The 19,846-nt window shown below is 44.5% G+C and overlaps 1 protein-coding gene across 1 annotated transcript; it reads left to right on the top strand.

Annotated features, from left to right (window-relative positions):
• The first annotated feature begins 2,091 nt into the window (after positions 1-2,091).
• On the top strand, positions 2,092-17,853 carry LOC133343573 (tektin-like protein 1). The gene is made up of 5 exons (XM_061553259.1): positions 2,092-2,658; positions 5,549-5,653; positions 7,598-7,748; positions 11,930-12,094; positions 17,720-17,853. The coding sequence occupies exons 1-5, from the start codon at positions 2,464-2,466 to the stop codon at positions 17,791-17,793; spliced, it is 690 nt and encodes a 229-aa protein (XP_061409243.1). The 5' UTR covers positions 2,092-2,463; the 3' UTR covers positions 17,794-17,853.
• Positions 17,854-19,846: the final 1,993 nt, after the last annotated feature.

Below are 19,846 nucleotides of genomic sequence, written 5' to 3'. Positions count from 1 at the left end.
AACATAACTCTGATAATGTGCACTGTCCTTGAAGTTGATTGGTCCACACCCGAGACAGCTTTCCTTCGAGCCTAGTCTCATATGGGTTGGACCAGATGACGCCAAAAGGCGCACAACTCATGGACAGAGTTATGTTCTTTTGTTTGTATTATGACTGCAGGTATTGCGGTCTATGCAAACATGACTCCTTGCAAAAAGGTGTCAGTTTTGTTGCCAGATAGAAGGGTAAAGAACCAATTATCATATTTTTACTGGCAAATGAGGTCCCCATAGTGTAGATGCTTGCCCCGAGCTCTCATACTCTGATGGTGCATTGTCCTTGAGTTGTGCGCCTTTTGGCGTCATCTGGTCCAACCCATATGAGACTAGGCTCGAAGGAAAGCTGTCTCGGGTGTGGACCAATCAACTTCAAGGACAGTGCACAATTTTCACGACGTTTCGGCCACAACGCAACGCAAGCCGTCCTCAGGTGAAGAACAGGTCTGTCGGGGAGACAGCGTCTGAATGAACACAGTCGCTTGTCGTCGACCTGTATTATTGCACATGTATGAGCAATATATGAGGGCTTCATTGAGGTATTGGTAACAGCACTAATAATACAGATGCTAAAACTTCTTTTGAATAAGTAATATTTTAAAATACTTTTTTTTTAAACACGCTTTAATGAAATGTACCGTATGAGTAATGGCAGAACTCCACAACTCCAGGAAGTGGCCCCGAGGCTTGCCATAATGTAAGGGACCGTGGTCAATTACAGCCTACGTAAGTTGAGCGTTGACAATTAGACCCAAGCCGAAACATAACATATAAAAAAGATTGTTTCAAAATATATATTTTATTTTTTTGATAGAATATAGTATTGTCATGGATACGGCTATTTTAATACACACAATGGACTGGAAGGACAAGATTAAAGGGCTCGTATAATGCACATGCATAATGTACGTTGACTCATTAATCGCCCCCCCTCCACTTTACGCAAGAGCGTGAAGTGTGGTCACCACATCTACGCCTCTATATAAGGAACAAAACAGGTGGACTTCTCCACAAATCTGTCTGTCGCCTGATGAAGCTAGTTGTAATACTGGCAAAACATCGTACTCAGATTGTAAATGTTGTGGCTTGGCATGTTCTGTTTACATTACAACCCTTACTAGTTGGCTGTGTCGGGTGGTGGTGGATTTTAACGACACATATATTTACACGATCTAACAAAACAAACCTCTTATGGATGATATTCGTCGTGAAAGCCTACATGTTAAACGGGATATTCGATGTCCCCTGTGAAGCCGATGGCGTTTATTTTACGGCTCGTACATCTTAGTATTAACCAGGACGGCCTGTCGGAATAGAACCGCAAACCTCTGCAACAAGTGGCAAATGCACTACCGCTGAGCCACGTCAATTATTTTATTCATAAACTTAGGTTTCCACGGCCAGCGTTATGATGCATAGTTGATTTGTGGGCTTAATTGAGGAGTGTGTATGTTCTCCACCTGCTGTACATGGACGACTCGTAGACTGAACTCTTAGTAAGGGCTTGCGCCAGTTTATTAACACAGAGGTAACACAACACACCAGAGGTAGGTGTCCCTACACTCAGTCCTTGACGCGGACGTCAGGCTCTATCTATTCCTAGCCTGGGCTATCTCTTGGCCTCTCACTCGAGTTGGGATGGGGGCTTATCCAACACCACCCGACCGAGGAGAGCAGCACCCCACGTAATCTTAACCGGCTCTTGCAGACTTCTCTGAGCCCTACCCCTGGCTGTATCTTCGGCTCTCCTACTCGTAGAACCCGGACGGGGGGTCAGCCAACACCGTCCGGTCACGAGCAGGAGAGACCTTAAGACGCTCACCATCCCGGGCTCCCACAACGACCCCGCTTTCGCCACGGGGTCCCCGTTAAGTATTTCCCGTGACATGACGTCATTGTGCCTCACAGCGCTCATGATGTCATGTCGTCATACTACTCTACACATGTGTAGTGAGTGACATTGGGGATGTAACTGTATGGTGCCAGACAGCATCGTGTGTGTTGCAGAGTGATGCCGGCTCTAGCAGAGCACGGCGTGCGATGCACTGTGTTGCCTCTGAAGAAGAACTTCTGCAACTCAGTTGGACTCACTACACATGGATTTCCTCCCATAAAATAAAAAACCCCTTCCAATAATAGTAGGTTTTTACCCTTTTAACTGGTACAAAACTGACACCTCTTCCAATTGAACATGTATTGCTCATCTATCCCAATGCTGGAAATTACTTGCAAAATTACTGAATTCGGATGACACATGCAATCATCATCCCCTCCTGCTGCCAAAAAAATGGCATGACCCTCGTTAAAAATATTCTTGAGACTTAGGATTTTCTGGGTCAGGAAGTGTAACAATAATAAAAATGTCCTTGTCCCTAACTCTTGTTTCTGTCCTCCTGACAGGTGGAGGTGAATGTGAGTGTGCGCCACATGTACCTGTACAGCCGCGAGGTGCGTGGGGTGGTGGCACATCTCCGCGCCGAGTGTGGGTCACTGTCCGTGCACGCAGTTGCCTTGGCCCACACTCAAGGTGATCTGAACAAGGCCTTGGGACACGTTCGTAATGAGAAACAGGCAAATGTGCAAGCATCTAGCATGCGATCGCGACGACCTACACGTGAGGTGGTAAGTCTTGAATAATAATAATTTAGTTGACAGTAATACCCCGGTTTATGTCGGGGATGCTTTTCTTAAATGTGCGACAACGAATACCGAAACGACGTAAATCAATGCAATTTTGCCACGAGGACTAAACAATGCTGAAGCCGTGTTAATGCGTGCATCTTCATCCTAGACGTATCCGCAACATTACATTCAATTACTAAAAATACTACACTCAATACTAGTTTCGGCAGTAAACGTTAAAACATTATTAGCAGTACATTATGAAAATAAAATCACTAAAATATCATGCGTAATTACTATATTGTACTCCATAGTACAGAACATTTCTTTATGCGCGATGCAAAGTAGTTTGTGTACAGGGTTAGGTGGAGGTGAAGGTTGAGAGGCGACGGTTACGAGAAAGGGCGGACGATGCTGTCAGCGATATGAGTGTGGGTTGAGGCAACGCTAGTCGGGTAGCGGTGGTGTTGATAATGAAGTGACAACGTATTTTCTAAACGATATAAAAGGGGGAGGTGTAAAATCGCAAGGCTTACAGCGCAAGGCTATCACGAAGGCGCAGTCTGCAGTAGCTACATGTTGTGATGTTGCTTTGTGGAATGCCAATTGAGGAATTTGTCGGTCATTTGTAAATTTGGAAAATTTGAACCGTGACAGCAACACACATTGGCCTACTCTTATCAAACTAGCTTATTTGCCCATCCTAGGACGGAAGCTGTAATATTTACGAAAAAAAATAGCAGAGTATAATTGTATCCTGTGTTAATTGAATTGCAGTGAATCTTGCACGAAATTATGTCATAAAACACTTCACTGCATTTCACTGTAGCACTGTATATAACTGACCTTCAATTTGTTCTAATTCACTGCTCTGATACTTTATTATTTTCTGCTTTCGGTCGCTGGGGTGCAAATAAATTGGATTGCAATACAATATCTGGAAAATCACCGAGAAATGTCTATTTAACCAAAATGTAGAAGCATAAATTAGACTTATCTTAGGAAAAAATATAGACCGTAAATCCAATTTGTTGCCGCGTAGAATTATTTATTAGATTCATTTTAAATAAAGAAACGTGAAACTTAAAGCGAATTTGCAACAAATAATAATTCTGCTCTACCTTAATGATGGGGGTGCGGCATGTGGAGTGACGTCACGCGCGGGACACAAACTCCCTAATTAATAATCATGAGCGGATGACGTCACTGATGTGGACCACGCCACCCACCCCCTCATTAATAATCAAGAGTGGATGATGTCATTCCACATGGAGTTCCCCCCCCTGATCAATAATCACAAGCGGATTCCGTCACTCCACATGGAGCTCCCCCCTTCATCAATAATCATGGAATGATGACGTCACTCATGTGGACCCTGGCCCCACCCCCTCATTAATAATCATGAGCGGGTCTTTATTTTCGATTGAATATTTCAGATTAACTGCAATACACCCGTCCTTGGACGGGCTATAGGCTACTTTTATAATAATTTAGAAGCAAAAATTAGACTTACCTTTTGTTTCAAGTGCTGAAGAAATAAATAAAGACACCAGATACACTTTGTTGCTGCGTAGAAATATTGATTTGATTACATTTCAATAAAGAAACGTCAAATTTAAAGTTAATTTGCGTAAAACAAATTATTTCCAATCAACCTGCGGGAATGTAAAAATCCACCCGCTCATGATTATGAATGAGGGGGGGGGGTGTCTCTTTTGCAGTGACGTCACGTACGGATTTAGCACTGCTGCGTATATTTATTTTTTACTTTCTGTAAAGAAACGTCATATTTGAAGCAACTTTGCGAAAAAACTATCTTTCCACTCGGCCTTCCGCGGTAAAAATCCACCCGCTCATGATTATTTTATTATTAATGACGGGGGAGGGGGTATGTGGAGTGACGTCACGTGCATTACACACATTTCTGGGCTATTATAGTAGTAATGCCATCAGCGGGAATTATAACGTCCACTGTGAAGCGTCACTTTCATGTAAATTGCATCATCAGATTCGCTGATTTAGATCTCTGTATCGCGAGAAGAAAGCTCAAAGTGGTCCATGGGCGACCGGGATTTTGCTTTGGTGGCCATTGGACTTTGGAACTCTCTGTCAAAGTTGGTCAGGGAGTCTAGTTCAGTTTGGGCCTTCAGGTCCCCCCTAAAAATATTTATCTTTTAAGAAAGCATCTCGAATTTTAACTTAGCCACTTCTTACCCCCCCCCCCCCCCATTGTAAGGCACCTTGATGTTTTATGCATGGGGTCAGTAAAAGAGAAGAAGCAGAAAGAGAAGTGTTGTGAGCTGCGGTCCTGAGTGAATGTGTGTACAGGTGAGCGTGTAGCTCGGTGAGTGAGCGTGTGGGTGATTTGCCACAGTGTAATGGTTAGCACACTGGATTTGCGATGATCCTAAGGTCACCAGTTTGTTTCTATGGCAGTTGAAACAACGGTGCAAGTCTCTCGAATTCCCCCCCCCCCTACTGCCTCTGCCCAGCCAGTAATGTAAATGTTGTACAGCACAGTCCAAGGGCAGACTGCGTGTGGTGGGTAAAGTTTGGGTGCGCCCATCTCTTCATACCAATAACTCGACTGGAAACGATAACCACTCCCTGACTTTCAGAACTGATACTTGATTGATAATTGGTTTTTTACCCTTCTATCTGGCAACAAAACTGACACCTTTTTTGTTGCCAGATAGAAGGGTTAAAAACCAATTATCATATTTTTACTGGCAAATGAGGTTCCCATAGTGGTACTTGATTCTGAAAATGGTTGCAGGCTTATTGGTTACTGTTTAACAACCCTACCATGTGCACTGGTACTCAGAGTGCTGGGAGCTCACTGAATGCATGCACTGTATGAACTCTTCTCTTGCTCTGGCTGGGACTGTAGGGTCCAGATGAAGTGGACCTGCTGCTTGGTGTTGAGCGGAAGCAGCTGGCAGAGTTGGAGAGTGTCCTAGCAGAAACGCTGCTGCGCGCTGAAGCCTTACAGCAAGTATGTCAGCGCATCAAGCAGTACAGCGTAGCACACTGCAACACTGGTTTATTATTAATAGAGTGCCCCCTTCACACCGGGGTGACTCAGAGCGCTTTACAAGCAGTAAGCAACTTGCATCATATCTATGGGACCTTTTTGCCCAGTATCAAAAATAATGAAAAATAATCATAGGTTTTACCCTTTCTGGCAATACACCAGGAGGTTTTTAGATATTCCAACACCAAATAGATACCTTTTGCAAGGGATCAAGTCTATATTAACCACAAATACTTGTGGCAAAACATGCAAACAAACATACTCTGATAATATATTCTTTGTCCTTGAAACTGATTGGCCTTGTCTGAGCAGTTTTAGACCAGAGAACACCAAAAGGTACACATTACAAGGACAATGCAAGTATCAGAACACGTATATCTCTGGTCGAGCATTAATATCTACAGGACATTTTTGCCAGGAAAAACAATGACGAAACATAAGAATAGGTTTTACCCTTTCTGGCAATAAAACAGATGTTAAGATATTCAAACATCAAATAGATACCTTTTGGAAGGCACAAGTCCTTTTTTTATCAATTTGCATCACATCTCAGCAAATTGAAAAAGGCATCACCAGCAGCAGCTGTCCCCGTGTGGCACAAGAGGACTCCGCACCGACCAGCAAGAAGATATTTGTCTGCCGGTAGAGGGCGATGTTCCTATGGGTATCTCAATTGAGTAATTTGTGGGTCATTTCCCAAATTTGAACCATGACTTGCCAGCACACAATGACCTCATTTCAAATTGTTTCAGGGGATATTTAACGTCCACTGTGAAGCAGATAGCGTATACAGTCGATTTTCCTATAATGTGGTAGTTGCGTTCCTGCAGAACACCGTGTTATGGAAAAATGGCATTATAATAGATAATATAACATAGGATAAAGCACAGTCAGCGATGCGTACGCAGGCTGAACAAACACTTAGGTGCGTGGATAGCATCTAGAAGCATCCAGCAGCATTCCGCCTTGTGCGATAATGCTTCGCCGAGGTAGCTGTACAACCACTTATTCCTACTCGTGCAAAGTAGTTCCATTCACTCAATCGCGTTAGCTCCAATTCGCTTCCGCATTGTAAAAATGTGTTCCCTAATATATTCATTGCATTACATAAAATTCGCGTTATGAAAACTATGCGTTATCGGAGATCAGACTATTTATATGATTAATAAACTCAAATGAGTAACCAGGGCGGCCTGCCAGATTCAAGCCGCAAACCTTTTGAAACAAGCAGCGGACACGCTCCTGTTGGGCCATGTCACCACCCCGTTGTGTTCATGCACACAACTCACTCGTCTTATACATGCACTGCTCTTGTTGAGGAAAAGCCTAGTTACTGCTGCCTGAATGGATTGCCAGATATTCCATGGTGTTTTTTTGCAATTGAGCACATAACTTTGCATTCCTTCCAGTCGTAATTTTTTTTAATTCGTTTAACAGTTTTAACTAACATCAAAACTAGTAAGAAAAGTGTTATTTTAAAAAGTAATTGGGCTCGGGCAGGATATAATCCTGACGAGAAGGGGTAGTGAGCAATGGTTAAGAATCACAATGGAGTTGCACTGAAGGAATGGAATGCGATCAAGGAGATGGAGTGATATAATCAGTTCGCGTGCTGGTGCTGGATGGATTCCTGCAGCGCAGGATCCTGAGAGGTGGCAGTGGCATGGGGAGGTATTCATCTGGCAGTGGATTGGGCATGGCTGATAATGGTGATGAGCAGGTTTACTAAGATAGTACCTATTCGACTTGAGGGCACTACATTATTTGTAAATGTATATATTGCATGTTTGCACCTCCAATTAGCACGGTTGGCTACGTACGGTGCGAAAGAAGTTAGACATACATATGGACATTGCATTTATAACTACAGTGTTAATCTTTGAACTTGATTTTCTCTCCATGCAGAACTTGGCCCTTTGCCGTAAGCGGTTGCTGGCGTGCATCTCTGAGAGGTCTTGTGTGCTAGACTTGATCGGTCACGCAACACCCAGTCGTCTAAGTCATACGACTCCTTCTGCCAAATGGAGCCCAGATCCTATTGGCCCACTGTCCCCAGGTATACACGTGGTATGGAACATGCAGATGTTTATGCACAGGTCGTAATAATAATTTGCTTTAGAGTAGCTTTCTTTATGCCGGGGTGTCTCACAGCTTTTAATACGTGAGAAGCACCTTACATCTCATGTCAAATACTTTAAGGGTACCCCCAGTGACAGCAGTCTCTGGAGCACAAGGTGACTCAGCACCTCGCCTGCAAGAAGGCATTCGTATTGTCAGTCGGGGAGATTCTTGATATGTATTTTCCAATGGAGTAATTCACTCCGTAATTTTGGGAATTTATAAATATATGTTTTACTATGATGCCAGCGCACATGGCCTACTCATTTCGAGTTACATTAGAGGATTTTTAACGTCCACTGTAAATTAAGCAGATGGTGTGTGGTAATATACCATGAAGGCACACTGCAGTATCAACCAGGGTGGCCTGCTAGGTTCAAACCATGAACCTCTGCAACAAGCACCAAACGTCCTGCTGGGCCATGTCACTACCAAATAGTACAGTACCATGTATTGGGAGTAATAATGTTACAGGACACACATGCCATGCCATAATGTCATACGTCAAGAGTACTTACAACATCGCACAGTGATTCAAGGGAGTACACAGTCCTGTGAGTCCAAAGAGTTGAGCGAGACCGGAGCCATATAATACAGCACAATATGACCAATAAGGGCCAATTACTTCTACATATATATAATTTACATTTGTATATCCGTTCATTTATCTATCATGCTCTTGAACTCCCAAACGCTGTGTGGGAGAACAAAATCCATAAAATATAAACAATTTCCCTTGCCGAGGACATTCCCAGGAATTTGTATAAAAGGTCTGTGAAGATGCATTATAAATGAATGTGACATTCCTTTATTATTGTTAACGAATGTGCTGAAACAGGTAAAACATTTATTAGTCAATGCCTGTGTCCTCTCCATTTGCGCTTAGGTTGAGTTGGGATTGTCCAGATTTGGCATGGAAATTCGTCAGCGCTTCTTCCACCACACACGCCATGGTTCTGGTTATGGCTGTGATTATAATATGGTTATGGTTGTGGTTAGAATATGGTTATGGTCGTGATTATAATGTGCTCATTATTGTGGTTATAATGTGGTAGTTGTGGTTATGGTTGTGCTTAAAATATGTTTACGTTTTTGGTTATGTGTTTGTGGTTATAATTTAGTTATGGTTGTGTTTTGAATAAGCTTATGGTTGTAGATAGCATGTGTCTGGTTGTGATTATTTAACGTGGTGATGGTTATAATGTGATGGTTGTGTTTATAATTTGTTAGTGATTATAATGTGGTTATTATGGTTGTGGTTAAAATGTAGTTTTGGTTGGGATTATATGCTCCTATTGTTGTTAGAATATGGTTATGGTTTTGGCTAGGTTATGGTTGTGGTTATAATGTGGTTCTGGTTATGGTTATTTGGGTTGTGGTTATGTTGTGGATATTTTGTTCTGGATATATTGTAGTTCTGGTGGTAATGTGGTAGTTATAGTTATACTTGTGTGGTGGTTATGTTTTGATTTTGGTAATGTAATTGTTGTTGTAATGTTGAAGTTATGTGGTTGTGCTTAGAAAGTTGTGGTTATGTTGTGGTCTCAATGGGGTTATAATGTGTTCTGGTTATAATGTGCCTGGTGTGGTTGTGCTTAAATTGTGGTTGTGGTTATATTTTGGCTGCTGTGGTTGTAATTCTGTGGTGGTTATGCTTGTGTTTGCAATGTGGTTATAGTTTTTAAGATGCAGGTTGTGGATATAGTTGTGGTTATATTGCGGCTATTGTGGTTATGTCTCTGTAGTTGTGGTTGATGGTTGTAGTTATAGTGTGGCTTTATTTGTGGTTGTAAAATAGTTGTACAACTGTTACTATTAACAATATTTGTTTTAATATGTTGTTGATGTTGATATATTATTGTTGTTGATGTTGATATGAACATTATTACTGTTGATAATGTCACAACATTGTTGATGTTGTTATGATATTGTTGTTGATTTAGAATTGACTAGTGAGTGTCATCAAGGAATCCATATAATTTGCAGTCACTTAAGTAATATCCTGCACAAATGTGTGGTAAGTGCTAGTACATAATAAATACATACAGGCAGACCTCGCTTGTCGCTGAACATGCGTTCCTGAAGAAGTGAGCACTCATCGAATAAGCGGTAAATGGGGTCATAATACCATTCTATATATGCAGATGCGTTCCCGACAGCGTTATTTCTTTTGTATGAGTAATATAAGAATAATTTATTATAACATCAGTAAGTATAATAGTAGGTTTTTACCCTTTTAACTGGTACAAAACTGACACCTTTATTCAAGGCATCATGTTTGCAATGACCACAACACAAGTAGTCAAAAAAGCAAACAAAAAGAAGCAACTCTGATAAGGATGATAATATGCACTGTCCTTGAAGTTGATTGGCCCACACCCGAGACGGCTTTCTTTAGAGCCTAGTCCCCATTGGTGTAGGGCCAGATGACACCAGAAGGCGTACAACTCAAACACAGTGCAATATCAGAGTATTGAGAGCTCGGGGTAAGCATTTACACTATGAGATCTCTTTTACCAGTGGCAAAATATAATAGTAGGTTTTTACCCTTTTAACTGGTACAAAACTGACACCTTTATTATGTGGGCCAATCAACTTCAAGGACAGTGCATATTATCATCCTTATCAGAGTTGCTTCTTTTTGTTTGCTTTTTTGACTACTTGTGTTGTGGTCATTGCAAACATGATGCCTTGAATAAAGGTGTCAGTTTTGTACCAGTTAAAAGGGTAAAAACCTACTATTATATTTTGCCACTGGTAAAAGAGATCTCATAGTGTAAATGCTTACCCCGAGCTCTCAATACTCTGATATTGCACTGTGTTTGAGTTGTACGCCTTCTGGTGTCATCTGGCCCTACACCAATGGGGACTAGGCTCTAAAGAAAGCCGTCTCGGGTGTGGGCCAATCAACTTCAAGGACAGTGCATATTATCATCCTTATCAGAGTTGCTTCTTTTTGTTTGCTTTTTTGACTACTTGTGTTGTGGTCATTGCAAACATGATGCCTTGAATAAAGGTGTCAGTTTTGTACCAGTTAAAAGGGTAAAAACCTACTATTATATTTTGCCACTGGTAAAAGAGATCTCATAGTGTAAATCAGTAAGTATGATGTACTGTACTCATGAGTGCATTCTACTGCACCCCTACAAGGCAGCGGTGAGAGGCGAGGTTGTTGGAGCTGCTGCTGCACTCCCAATCGTGGTCATTCTCAGTGAGGTTTATTTTAGGTGGAGCCTGAGAGACTTTATCCTGTTTTTGTGAGTTCTCATCTCACTAACATTGACATTTAAAAAATAAAAATAGATTTTAAAAATTTAATTGTGACTACAAATCGTGATAAAACTAAGCTCAACTATTTTTTTATTTTACCAGGCAAGGCCCACTGAGCTATATATCTCTTTTTTAGAAGCGACCTAGCCACAAATTGTAGCCTAATGAAGTGGCTTATCACGTGGAATTTTGTAGCAGCCAATCGAATCTCTGGGGGTGGGGTCTGGTTGGCTGAGAGCCATGCATTTCCTCGGCCAGCACTGCTGCGTATTCTCACAAAAATTTGTAGGTGCTTTACAGTATAGATGTTTTGATCTTACATTTTTTCGTAAACATTTTCTCCAGGACAAGGAGTGCTATAAAGAATCAGCATTCTACGGGGTCGCACTAGTGAGGTTTCCCTGTTAGTACATTTGGTTATTGTGACATTTTGTATTATACACAAAGGCACTATGGGTATGCTGTGTAAACCCAGCAAGGATCTGGGTTTGATTCCCAACTTTGATGCGTTTATGTGTGAAGTTATGATCAACCCCTGTCCTGTGTGGGGTTTCTCCAGGTTATCTGGTTTCATCCCATAAGCTAACAAAGCAATGTAAGAAGAGGCGTTAACTAACCATCCCAATGCTGAATTATTACCTGAAAATTAGTCACTTGGGATTATACATAGCAACGTTACCCCCGACTCCACGGTCTTGGTCAGACCATCCAGACAAAGTATCTTGAGACTGACTGAGGCTACGCTGGGTAAGCAAACAATAATAATACAATACCACAATATAAATTATGTTCTCTGCATAATCTCCGAAATGCACCTGTGGATAAAATCCCTGTGCCCACATATGTCAGAGTGCACCCGCGTGCTGGAAGAAGCTGCACAAGGTCAGAAGGAGGTGATGGCAATCCGCTCTGAGATTAGTCACGTGATCAAGAAGGTGGCTCATCTGCAGAGCAGAGCACGCCAGCGTGTGACAAGGTTTGGGCCAGAAGCTAGTGGAGACCAACTGCCTCGCGGTAATCAGCGCAGCACATACCACACACAGAAACGTGCACAGCTCTCACACAGATAGTCATAATGACAATGATATGTCTTTGCCCTTCTTTTTGGGGTTGCCACAGTGACTCGGAGATGTTATTTCCCTCGCCTGGTATGCAGGAGGTCGTGGGTTCGATCCCGACCCTGCCGCCTGTATATTTGGAGTTTGCATGTTCTCTCTCCCTGTGGTTGCATGGATTTTCTCTGAGTCCTCCTGTTTTTTCTTCCACATTTAGAATTAACATCACGCGTTTAGAGTATTTCACTGCTATTAATTTCTGCATGATAAGCCACTTCGTTAAGCTATAATTTGTGGCCAGGTCGCTTCTGGAAAAGAGCTATATAGCTCAGTGTGCCTTACCTGGTAAAAGAAAAATAGTTTAGTGTTAGCATCTCATAGTTCTTTACACACAAAATAAGCTAATTGCATCTCATCGGGTCTCAAATATTGAAAGAGCTCCCCCAGTGGCAGCTGTCCCTGAGGCACAAGGTGACTCAGAATCTGGCCCTGTTGTAAGGCATTCTTGCGCTAGTAGGAGTGATATTGCTATACCTTATCCCAGTTGAATAATTTTTGGATCATTTTTCGAATTGGACAAAATCGAACCTTGACGCTGGCACACAATGGCCTCTTTTCAAATGACGTCATGAGATCTTTAACGTTCGTTGTGAAGCAAACTGCATAGTATGAATAATTCACACCAAAGAAATAACCAGGATTCGTTGACCACACGGAACGCACACACCTCTCAAGTGGATGGTGACTTACACTCTGTTAGTAGCTTGAATCCAGTTGTGCATTAAAAACATTGCAAAAAAGGAGAAATCATTAAACAATGATGGATGTCTTGTTTTTTCCAGCGAGCGCTGCAAGTGAGCGCAGGCCACACACGCATGGCAATCCACCAAGCACAGAGGTGGCATGCGGCGATCTCAACAGCACAGGGGTACATAGAGTCTTTGTTGTGTAGAATGGTTGACGGAGCCTATTATTATGTAGGGGTGGGGTGCGGCTGAAATCGCTGCCAGGAATGCTCCAAATATGTGTAGTTAAATATTTTTTGCATGATTAATAACATCTTTCCAATGATTACTAAGTTTGTACCCATCATCACGGTTGAAATTATGTCTGTATTTGCATATTTGGATGGCCTCGTGTACAAACCTTTGATGGTAGCCAGGAGGCTTGCAGAGCACCTTAGTCTCGGAAAAGACAATTTCATGAGAGCCCACAGCGTTGTAGCAATGATCGGCAATGGCGGAAGAATCAGTTTTGCCGTGTTTCAGATCTGACTTGTGCTCGCGGACACGATCAGAGATATGACGTTTCGTTTATCCAATGTAGCAATCACCACAACTGCAACTCAGTTTGTATACTCCAGGGTATTGTAAGTCAGGAATGACATCTTTCACAGATGGAATTAGGTCACGGATTTTATGTACTGTACTGAATCGGACTTGAATCTTATGTTTGTTTAGAAATTTAGAGATCTTTTTGGTCACGCCTTATATGTATGGTAACGTGATAGTTTTGATCGGAGTTTCTTGTGGCTGTTTCTGTATGGTGGGAGAAACAGCTTGGCGGATGGTGCGGTCAGAGTATCCGTTCATCCTGAGGGCCCGATGTACATGTCTTAATTCACTGGCCAGGTGGTGTTGGTCAGAAATGCCATGAGCTCTGTGGTATAGCGTTTTGATGAGAGAATTCTTTTGAGATGGGTGGTGGTGGGAATCGGGTTTCAAGTAGGAATCTGTGTGGGTGGCTTTCCTGTAGACAATGTCCCAAGGATTCGTCAGGTCTTCTCTCAAACAAAATATCTAAGAATGGTAGTTTACCATCTTTCTCCACTTCCATGGTGAATCTGATGGATGGGTGTCTGGAATTGATGTGGTCCAAGAAGTGGTTCAAATGCTGGGAGGCCATGTGGCTAAATGACGAAAGTGTCATCCACATACCTCTTCCACAGGGAAGGACGCAGGGTGGATGTCTGGATGGCGTCTGATTCAAACTTTTCCATGAACATGTTGGCTATCACTGGTGACAAGGGGGAGCCCATAGGGGTACCCTCATTCTGTTTGTAGAAGGTGCCATTCCAAGTAAAATAAGTGTTGGTGAGGCAATGCCTAACCAGCGCAGGTACATCCGAATTCAATCCATGTTGGACCAAGTCCTCAATTATTGTTAGGGTGTCAGGTACTGGGACCTTGGTAAACAGAGATACTACATCAAAACTGACGAGGATATCATCAGGAGATAGTACCATGTCCTTGACCATAGAGACTAATTGGGTTGAATTGAGTACTGCCGAAGAGGTCTTGCCTGTGAAGGGAAGCAGAGTATCTGATAGAAACCGGGCCAGTTTGTACGTGATCGTCGACACGATGGGTCGTAGCGGGGTGCCTTCTTTATGGATCTTGGGAAGACCATAGAGTCATTGCTACAATGCTGTGGGCTCTCATGAAATTGTCTTTTCCGAGACTAAGCTGCTCTGCAAGCCTCCTGGCTACCATCAAAGGTTTGTACACGAGGCCATCCAAATATACAAACACAGACAATTTCAACCGGGATGATGGGTACAAACTTAGTAATCATTGGAAAGATGTTATTAATCATGCAAAATATATTTAACTTCCCATATTTGGAGCATTCCTGGCAGCGATTTCAGCTGCACCACCCCTACATAATAATAGGCTCAGTCAACCATTCTACACAACAAAGACTCATTTCTTGGCAGTGAGTTAAGCCGCACCACCTCTACATAATAATAGGCTGTCAACCATTCTACACAACAAAGACTCTATTCCTGACAGCGAGTTAAGCCGCATCACCATACGTAATAATAGGCTCAGTCAACCATTCTACACAACAAAGACTCATTTCTTGGCAGTGAGTTAAGCCGCACCACCTCTACATAATAATAGGCTGTCAACCATTCTACACAACAAAGACTCATTTCCTGACAGCGATGTAAGCTGCACCACCTCTACATAATAATAGGCTCAGTCAACCATTCTACACAACAAAGACTCATTTCTTGGCAGTGAGTTAAGCCGCACCACCTCTACATAATAATAGGCTGTCAACCATTCTACACAACAAAGACTCTATTCCTGACAGCGAGTTAAGCCGCATCACCGTACGTAATAATAGGCTCAGTCAACCATTCTACACAACAAAGACTCATTTCCTGACAGCGATGTAAGCTGCACCACCTCTACATAATAATAGGCTCAGTCAATCATTCTACACAACAAAGACTCATTTCCTGGCAGCGATTTCAGCCGCATCATCTCTACATAACAAAAAGGCTCAGTCCCTTTTACACGCACCTTTACATCATCCGCACCTAGTTTACACAACAAAGGCCCATTCCTAACAGCGTGCTTCAGCCGCACCGAACCTCACAAAAATAATATTCAGGGCCTACCTTGGCTCCTCCCACCCTCAACCAGTATATATACAAATACTGTGTTCTTGGAATTTCTCTCACTTGATACAGCTATCGTGCTGTGACGGTTCCACGTGAAGACGGAAGCTTGTGTTGCCTCCGAAACGTCGTGATTTTTATTTTTATTTTACTTTTATTAATTTAAAATTTTTACCGTGACTTTACCGAAAAAAAACCTAAGAATATGAATCCTTGCAGTCACGAAAGCTTCAAATTTAGAATCTATGTGGTGAGTCTACGGGTCTCTGTGGTGAGTCTATGTGTTTGTGTGATGAGCCCATAGACCTCTGCGAGTCTTACTCTGCGAGTCCGTGGGTGTGTTTGAGTCTGTGGTTCTGTGTGATGAGTCTATGCGCCTTTGTGTAAGTGTATGGGTCTCTGTGTGGTGATTATATGGGTCTCTGTGTGGCGAGTCTGTGGGTCTCTATGTGAGTATGGGTACGATTGAGTCTATGGGTATCTGTCTGGTGAGTCTATGTGTCTCTCTGTGGTGAGTCTATGTCTCTGTTTGGTGAGTCTATATAGGGCTCTGTGCGAGTCTGTGGATCTGTTTGAGTCTGTGGTTCTCTGTCTGATGAGTATATGGGTTTTTATGGTGAGTCTATGGTTCTCTGTGCAAGTCTGAGCGTCTGTGCGTGGTGAGTGTATAGGTCTATGTGTGATGACTCTATGGGTCTCTATGTGATGGATATATGTGGTGCACATATCCTGGCACAAGTGCCGTGGTGTCGTCACCACCACTTAGTGGAGAATGCTCCTCCCCCTGCTCCTGCTTGTTGTTGTGCTCGGGAAGGAGACAAAACGAGACGAAAAATCTCAACGATTTTCATTTTACCAAGTAAGGTCCACTGAGCTAAACATCTCATTTTATTACACGCTTTTATTTAACTGACTCTGTTGTTGTCGTATCCTCAAATCTTGTAACTCAATTTTAACCCACTTCCCAATGTGGTATCGACTGCAAACTTGGTATACTTATGTCATACTGATGACAAAACTAGATTGTATAAAAAAAAGTATTTTTAAACATTCATTTTTATATGTTATGATTCGGCTTGGGTCCAATTGTCCACGCTCAACTGACGTTGGCTGTAAATCACCACGGTCCCTTACGTTATGGCAAGCCTCGGGGCAACTTCCTGGAGTCGTGGAGTTCCGCCATTACTCGTACGGTACATTTCATTAAAGCGATTTTAAAAAAAAGTACTTTTAAATATTACTTATTCAGAAGCGACTTGGCACCAATGATAGATCAACGAAGTGGTTAATCATCACGTGTAAATTACAGCAGCCAAATACTTTAAACGAATATTCATATTCTTGGTTCTTTCGGTAAAGTCAAGTAAATAGAAAACCAAAACATAAAAATATATATTAATAAAATAAATATAATATATTGCTTTTATTATTTTCAATATATCTTATTTTGTATTTTTATTAAAAAATATATTTAAAACAAATATTTTTTTTTCTATTTACGTGACTTTACCAAAAGAACCAAGAATATGAATTCCTGCAGTCAAGTCAAAACTTTAAACGAATGTTTCTAAATGTGGAGGGAAGAGGACCCGGAGGACCCGGAGAAAAATCCACGCGACCACGGGGAGAGACAGAGACACGCAAACTCCAAATATACAGCAGGCATCAGGGTCGGGATCGAACCCAAACTCCTGTATACCAGGCGAGGAAGTTAGGGGGGAAAGCAGAGACAGCGAGAGGGGGGAGAATTAGTCAAACTCACACTCAATATTACTCACTAACCATGATACACTTACCATGATACCATCATACTCACGCATTCACCATCATACTCGCACACAAGCCCACACACATCAACAGTCGCCATTCACCATTACGTGGTGGTGACGTCACCACAATAACTCAGATGCCATGGTTTGACGGCTGTGCCAGGCTAAGTGCAGGAGGAGGTCATGGGCCAGACTCGGGTACCATGGGTTGACTGCAAGAGGAGGGCTAGACCCTGGTGCTATGGATTAACTCGTGTGCCACCACCTGCACAACCACCACAATAACAACCACACAATTATAATCACAACAATAACCACGACCAACAACTATAACCACAACTATAATTTAACCACAACTATAATGTAACCACAACTATAATGTAACCACAACTATAATTCCCACCAGCCACGCGGCCGTCTGGGAGTGCCTCTCAGCAGCAGCAGCAGCAGGGCCGAGCTCTGCTTGAAGCTGCGCCGTGAACTCCGCAGAACGTGACGGCTGTGGGCCAGGCGCCTCCTCTGTCTCCTCCCACCGCCGCCGCCACTGCTGATGTGGATACACCGCACGAGGTTCTCACCTTCAGGCTGAGTCGACGTAGAGGAGGCCCAGCGAGCCGCCGCTTCAGAAGCTTTCGCTCGCCACTGACGGTGGCCGTGAGCGGGAATCCAAACCAGCCGCTCGCCACCCACAATCCACAGCGCGCGCCGCCTCCACTCGGCCAAGGCCTAAGCGGAAGTAGCAGCGGGGGGAGGGGGGTGGGACATGGGGGGTGAGGGGGCGGGTCGCGAGGGGGAGGGGCATGGGCGGGGGTTGCCAGGAAGGGGGGAAAGGGGGGTGGGGTCGCGACGGCGGGACAGGGGGGGCATGGGGGGCAAAAGGGGGGTCACGATGGTGGGGAGGGCGGGGGCATGGGGGGAGTCGCGAGTGGGGGGCATGGGGGGTCACGAGGGGGGCAGGAGCGGGCATGGGGTGGGTCACGAGGCTGGGCATGGTGTTAGTCACCAGGGGGGGCTGGGGGGGGCAAGGGGGTCGCGAGGGGGAGGGTAGGGGGGCATGGGGTATGAGGGGAGCAAGGGGGGGCACAGGGGGCATGAGGGGGCCGCGAGGGGGAGGGCGGGGGGCAAAGGGGGGTCACGAAGGGGAGGGGCAGGGGGGGCATGGGGGGGGTCGCGAGGGGGCGCGCGGGGGTCATGGGGGGGTCGCGAGGGGGGGCATGGTGGGAGTCACGAGGGGGGGGTCTGGGGGGGCATGGGGAGGCATGGTTGGAGTTGTGAGGGGGAAGGGGGCAGGGGGGGTCGCGAGGGGGAGGGTAGGGGGGCATTTCGGGTTGAGGGGGAGCATGGGGGGGCAAGGGGGGTCGCGAGGGGGTGGCGGGGCGGCATGGGGGTCACGAGGGAGGGCGCAGGAGTGGCAGGAGGGGCATGAGGGGGAACGCGAGGGGGAGGGTGGGGGGGGCATGGGGGGTCAGGAAGGGAAGGGGCAGGGGGGGCATGAGGGGGGTCGTGAGGAGGGGCATTGGGGGGTTGCGAGGGGGCGCACGGGGGTCATGGGGGGGTCGCGAGGGGGGGCATGGTGGGAGTCATGAGGGGGGGCTGGGGGGGCATGGGGAGGGAGTCGTGAGGGAGGGGCATGGGGGGTTGTGAGAGGGAGGGGCATGGGGGCAAGGGGGGTCACGAGGGGGGGGGGGTACGGGGGCATGGGGGATTATGGGGGAGCAATGGGGGGCAAGGGTGGTCACGAGGGGGGGGCGGGAGGGTCACGATAGTGGGGGGAGCGGGGGGGGGCAGGGGCGGTATGAGGGGGCTGGAAATAACAGCTAACATGGAAGCATCACAGTCAGTTAATACTTTACCTGGTTAATAACGGCCTTCAAATGTCCATCCTCTCGGTTGAAGTGTGTCTGTGTTTATATATCTGGATGGCTTCATAAACAAATCTCTGAAGGTAGCCGGTAGGTTTGCAGAGTACCTCCGTCTTGGAAAAATCAATTTCGTGCCCTCGTCGAGGAGGCAGCTCTCCTATCTTACAGTTACATGCTAATTTTTCACATTAACATCACTAGCCCCGACCACTTCTTTATGACCCTTGGGCTACACCCATTGCAAACATTTTACAACAGTCTGCCCCAGCAGCAGACCATGCTTTCCCACCTGATGACAGACGCTTGTGTTGCGCCCGAAACATCGTGATTTATTATATTTTATACCTATGTGACTTTACCCAAAGATCTAAAGAGTATGATGATGGTTACGATAATCGAGATGGTGACAAGATGTTAAATACCTCGCCTAGTATACAAGAGGCTGTGGGTTCGATCCAGACCCTGATGCCTGTATATTGGAGTTTGCATGTCTCTCTCGCCGTGGTCGCATGGATTTTACTGCAGGTCCTCCGGTTTTTCCCTCCACATTTAAAAACATGCATTTAAAGTGTTTGTCTGGTATAAATTTACACTCAATAAGCTACTTCATTGGGCTATAATTTGTGGCCAGGTCACTTCTAAATAAGAGTTATGTAGCTCAGTTGGCCTTA

Source organism: Lethenteron reissneri, chromosome 18, assembly GCF_015708825.2.
Source record: "Lethenteron reissneri isolate LAM-NWPU_2019-01 chromosome 18, ASM1570882v1, whole genome shotgun sequence".
Lineage (NCBI taxonomy): Eukaryota > Metazoa > Chordata > Hyperoartia > Petromyzontiformes > Petromyzontidae > Lethenteron > Lethenteron reissneri.
Note: the sequence above shows the minus strand (reverse complement) of the source record. Positions and strands in the feature narration are given on the sequence as shown.

Excerpts from the sequence above, each read along its gene's own strand:
- LOC133343573 (XM_061553259.1), top strand. The coding sequence starts at position 2,464 with ATGTACCTGTACAGCCGCGAGGTGCGTGGGGTGGTGGCACATCTCCGC. Across the intron at positions 5,654-7,597 it reads GCGCTGAAGCCTTACAGCAA|AACTTGGCCCTTTGCCGTAA; the intron begins GTATGTCAGCGC and ends CTCTCCATGCAG. Across the intron at positions 7,749-11,929 it reads TATTGGCCCACTGTCCCCAG|AGTGCACCCGCGTGCTGGAA; the intron begins GTATACACGTGG and ends CACATATGTCAG.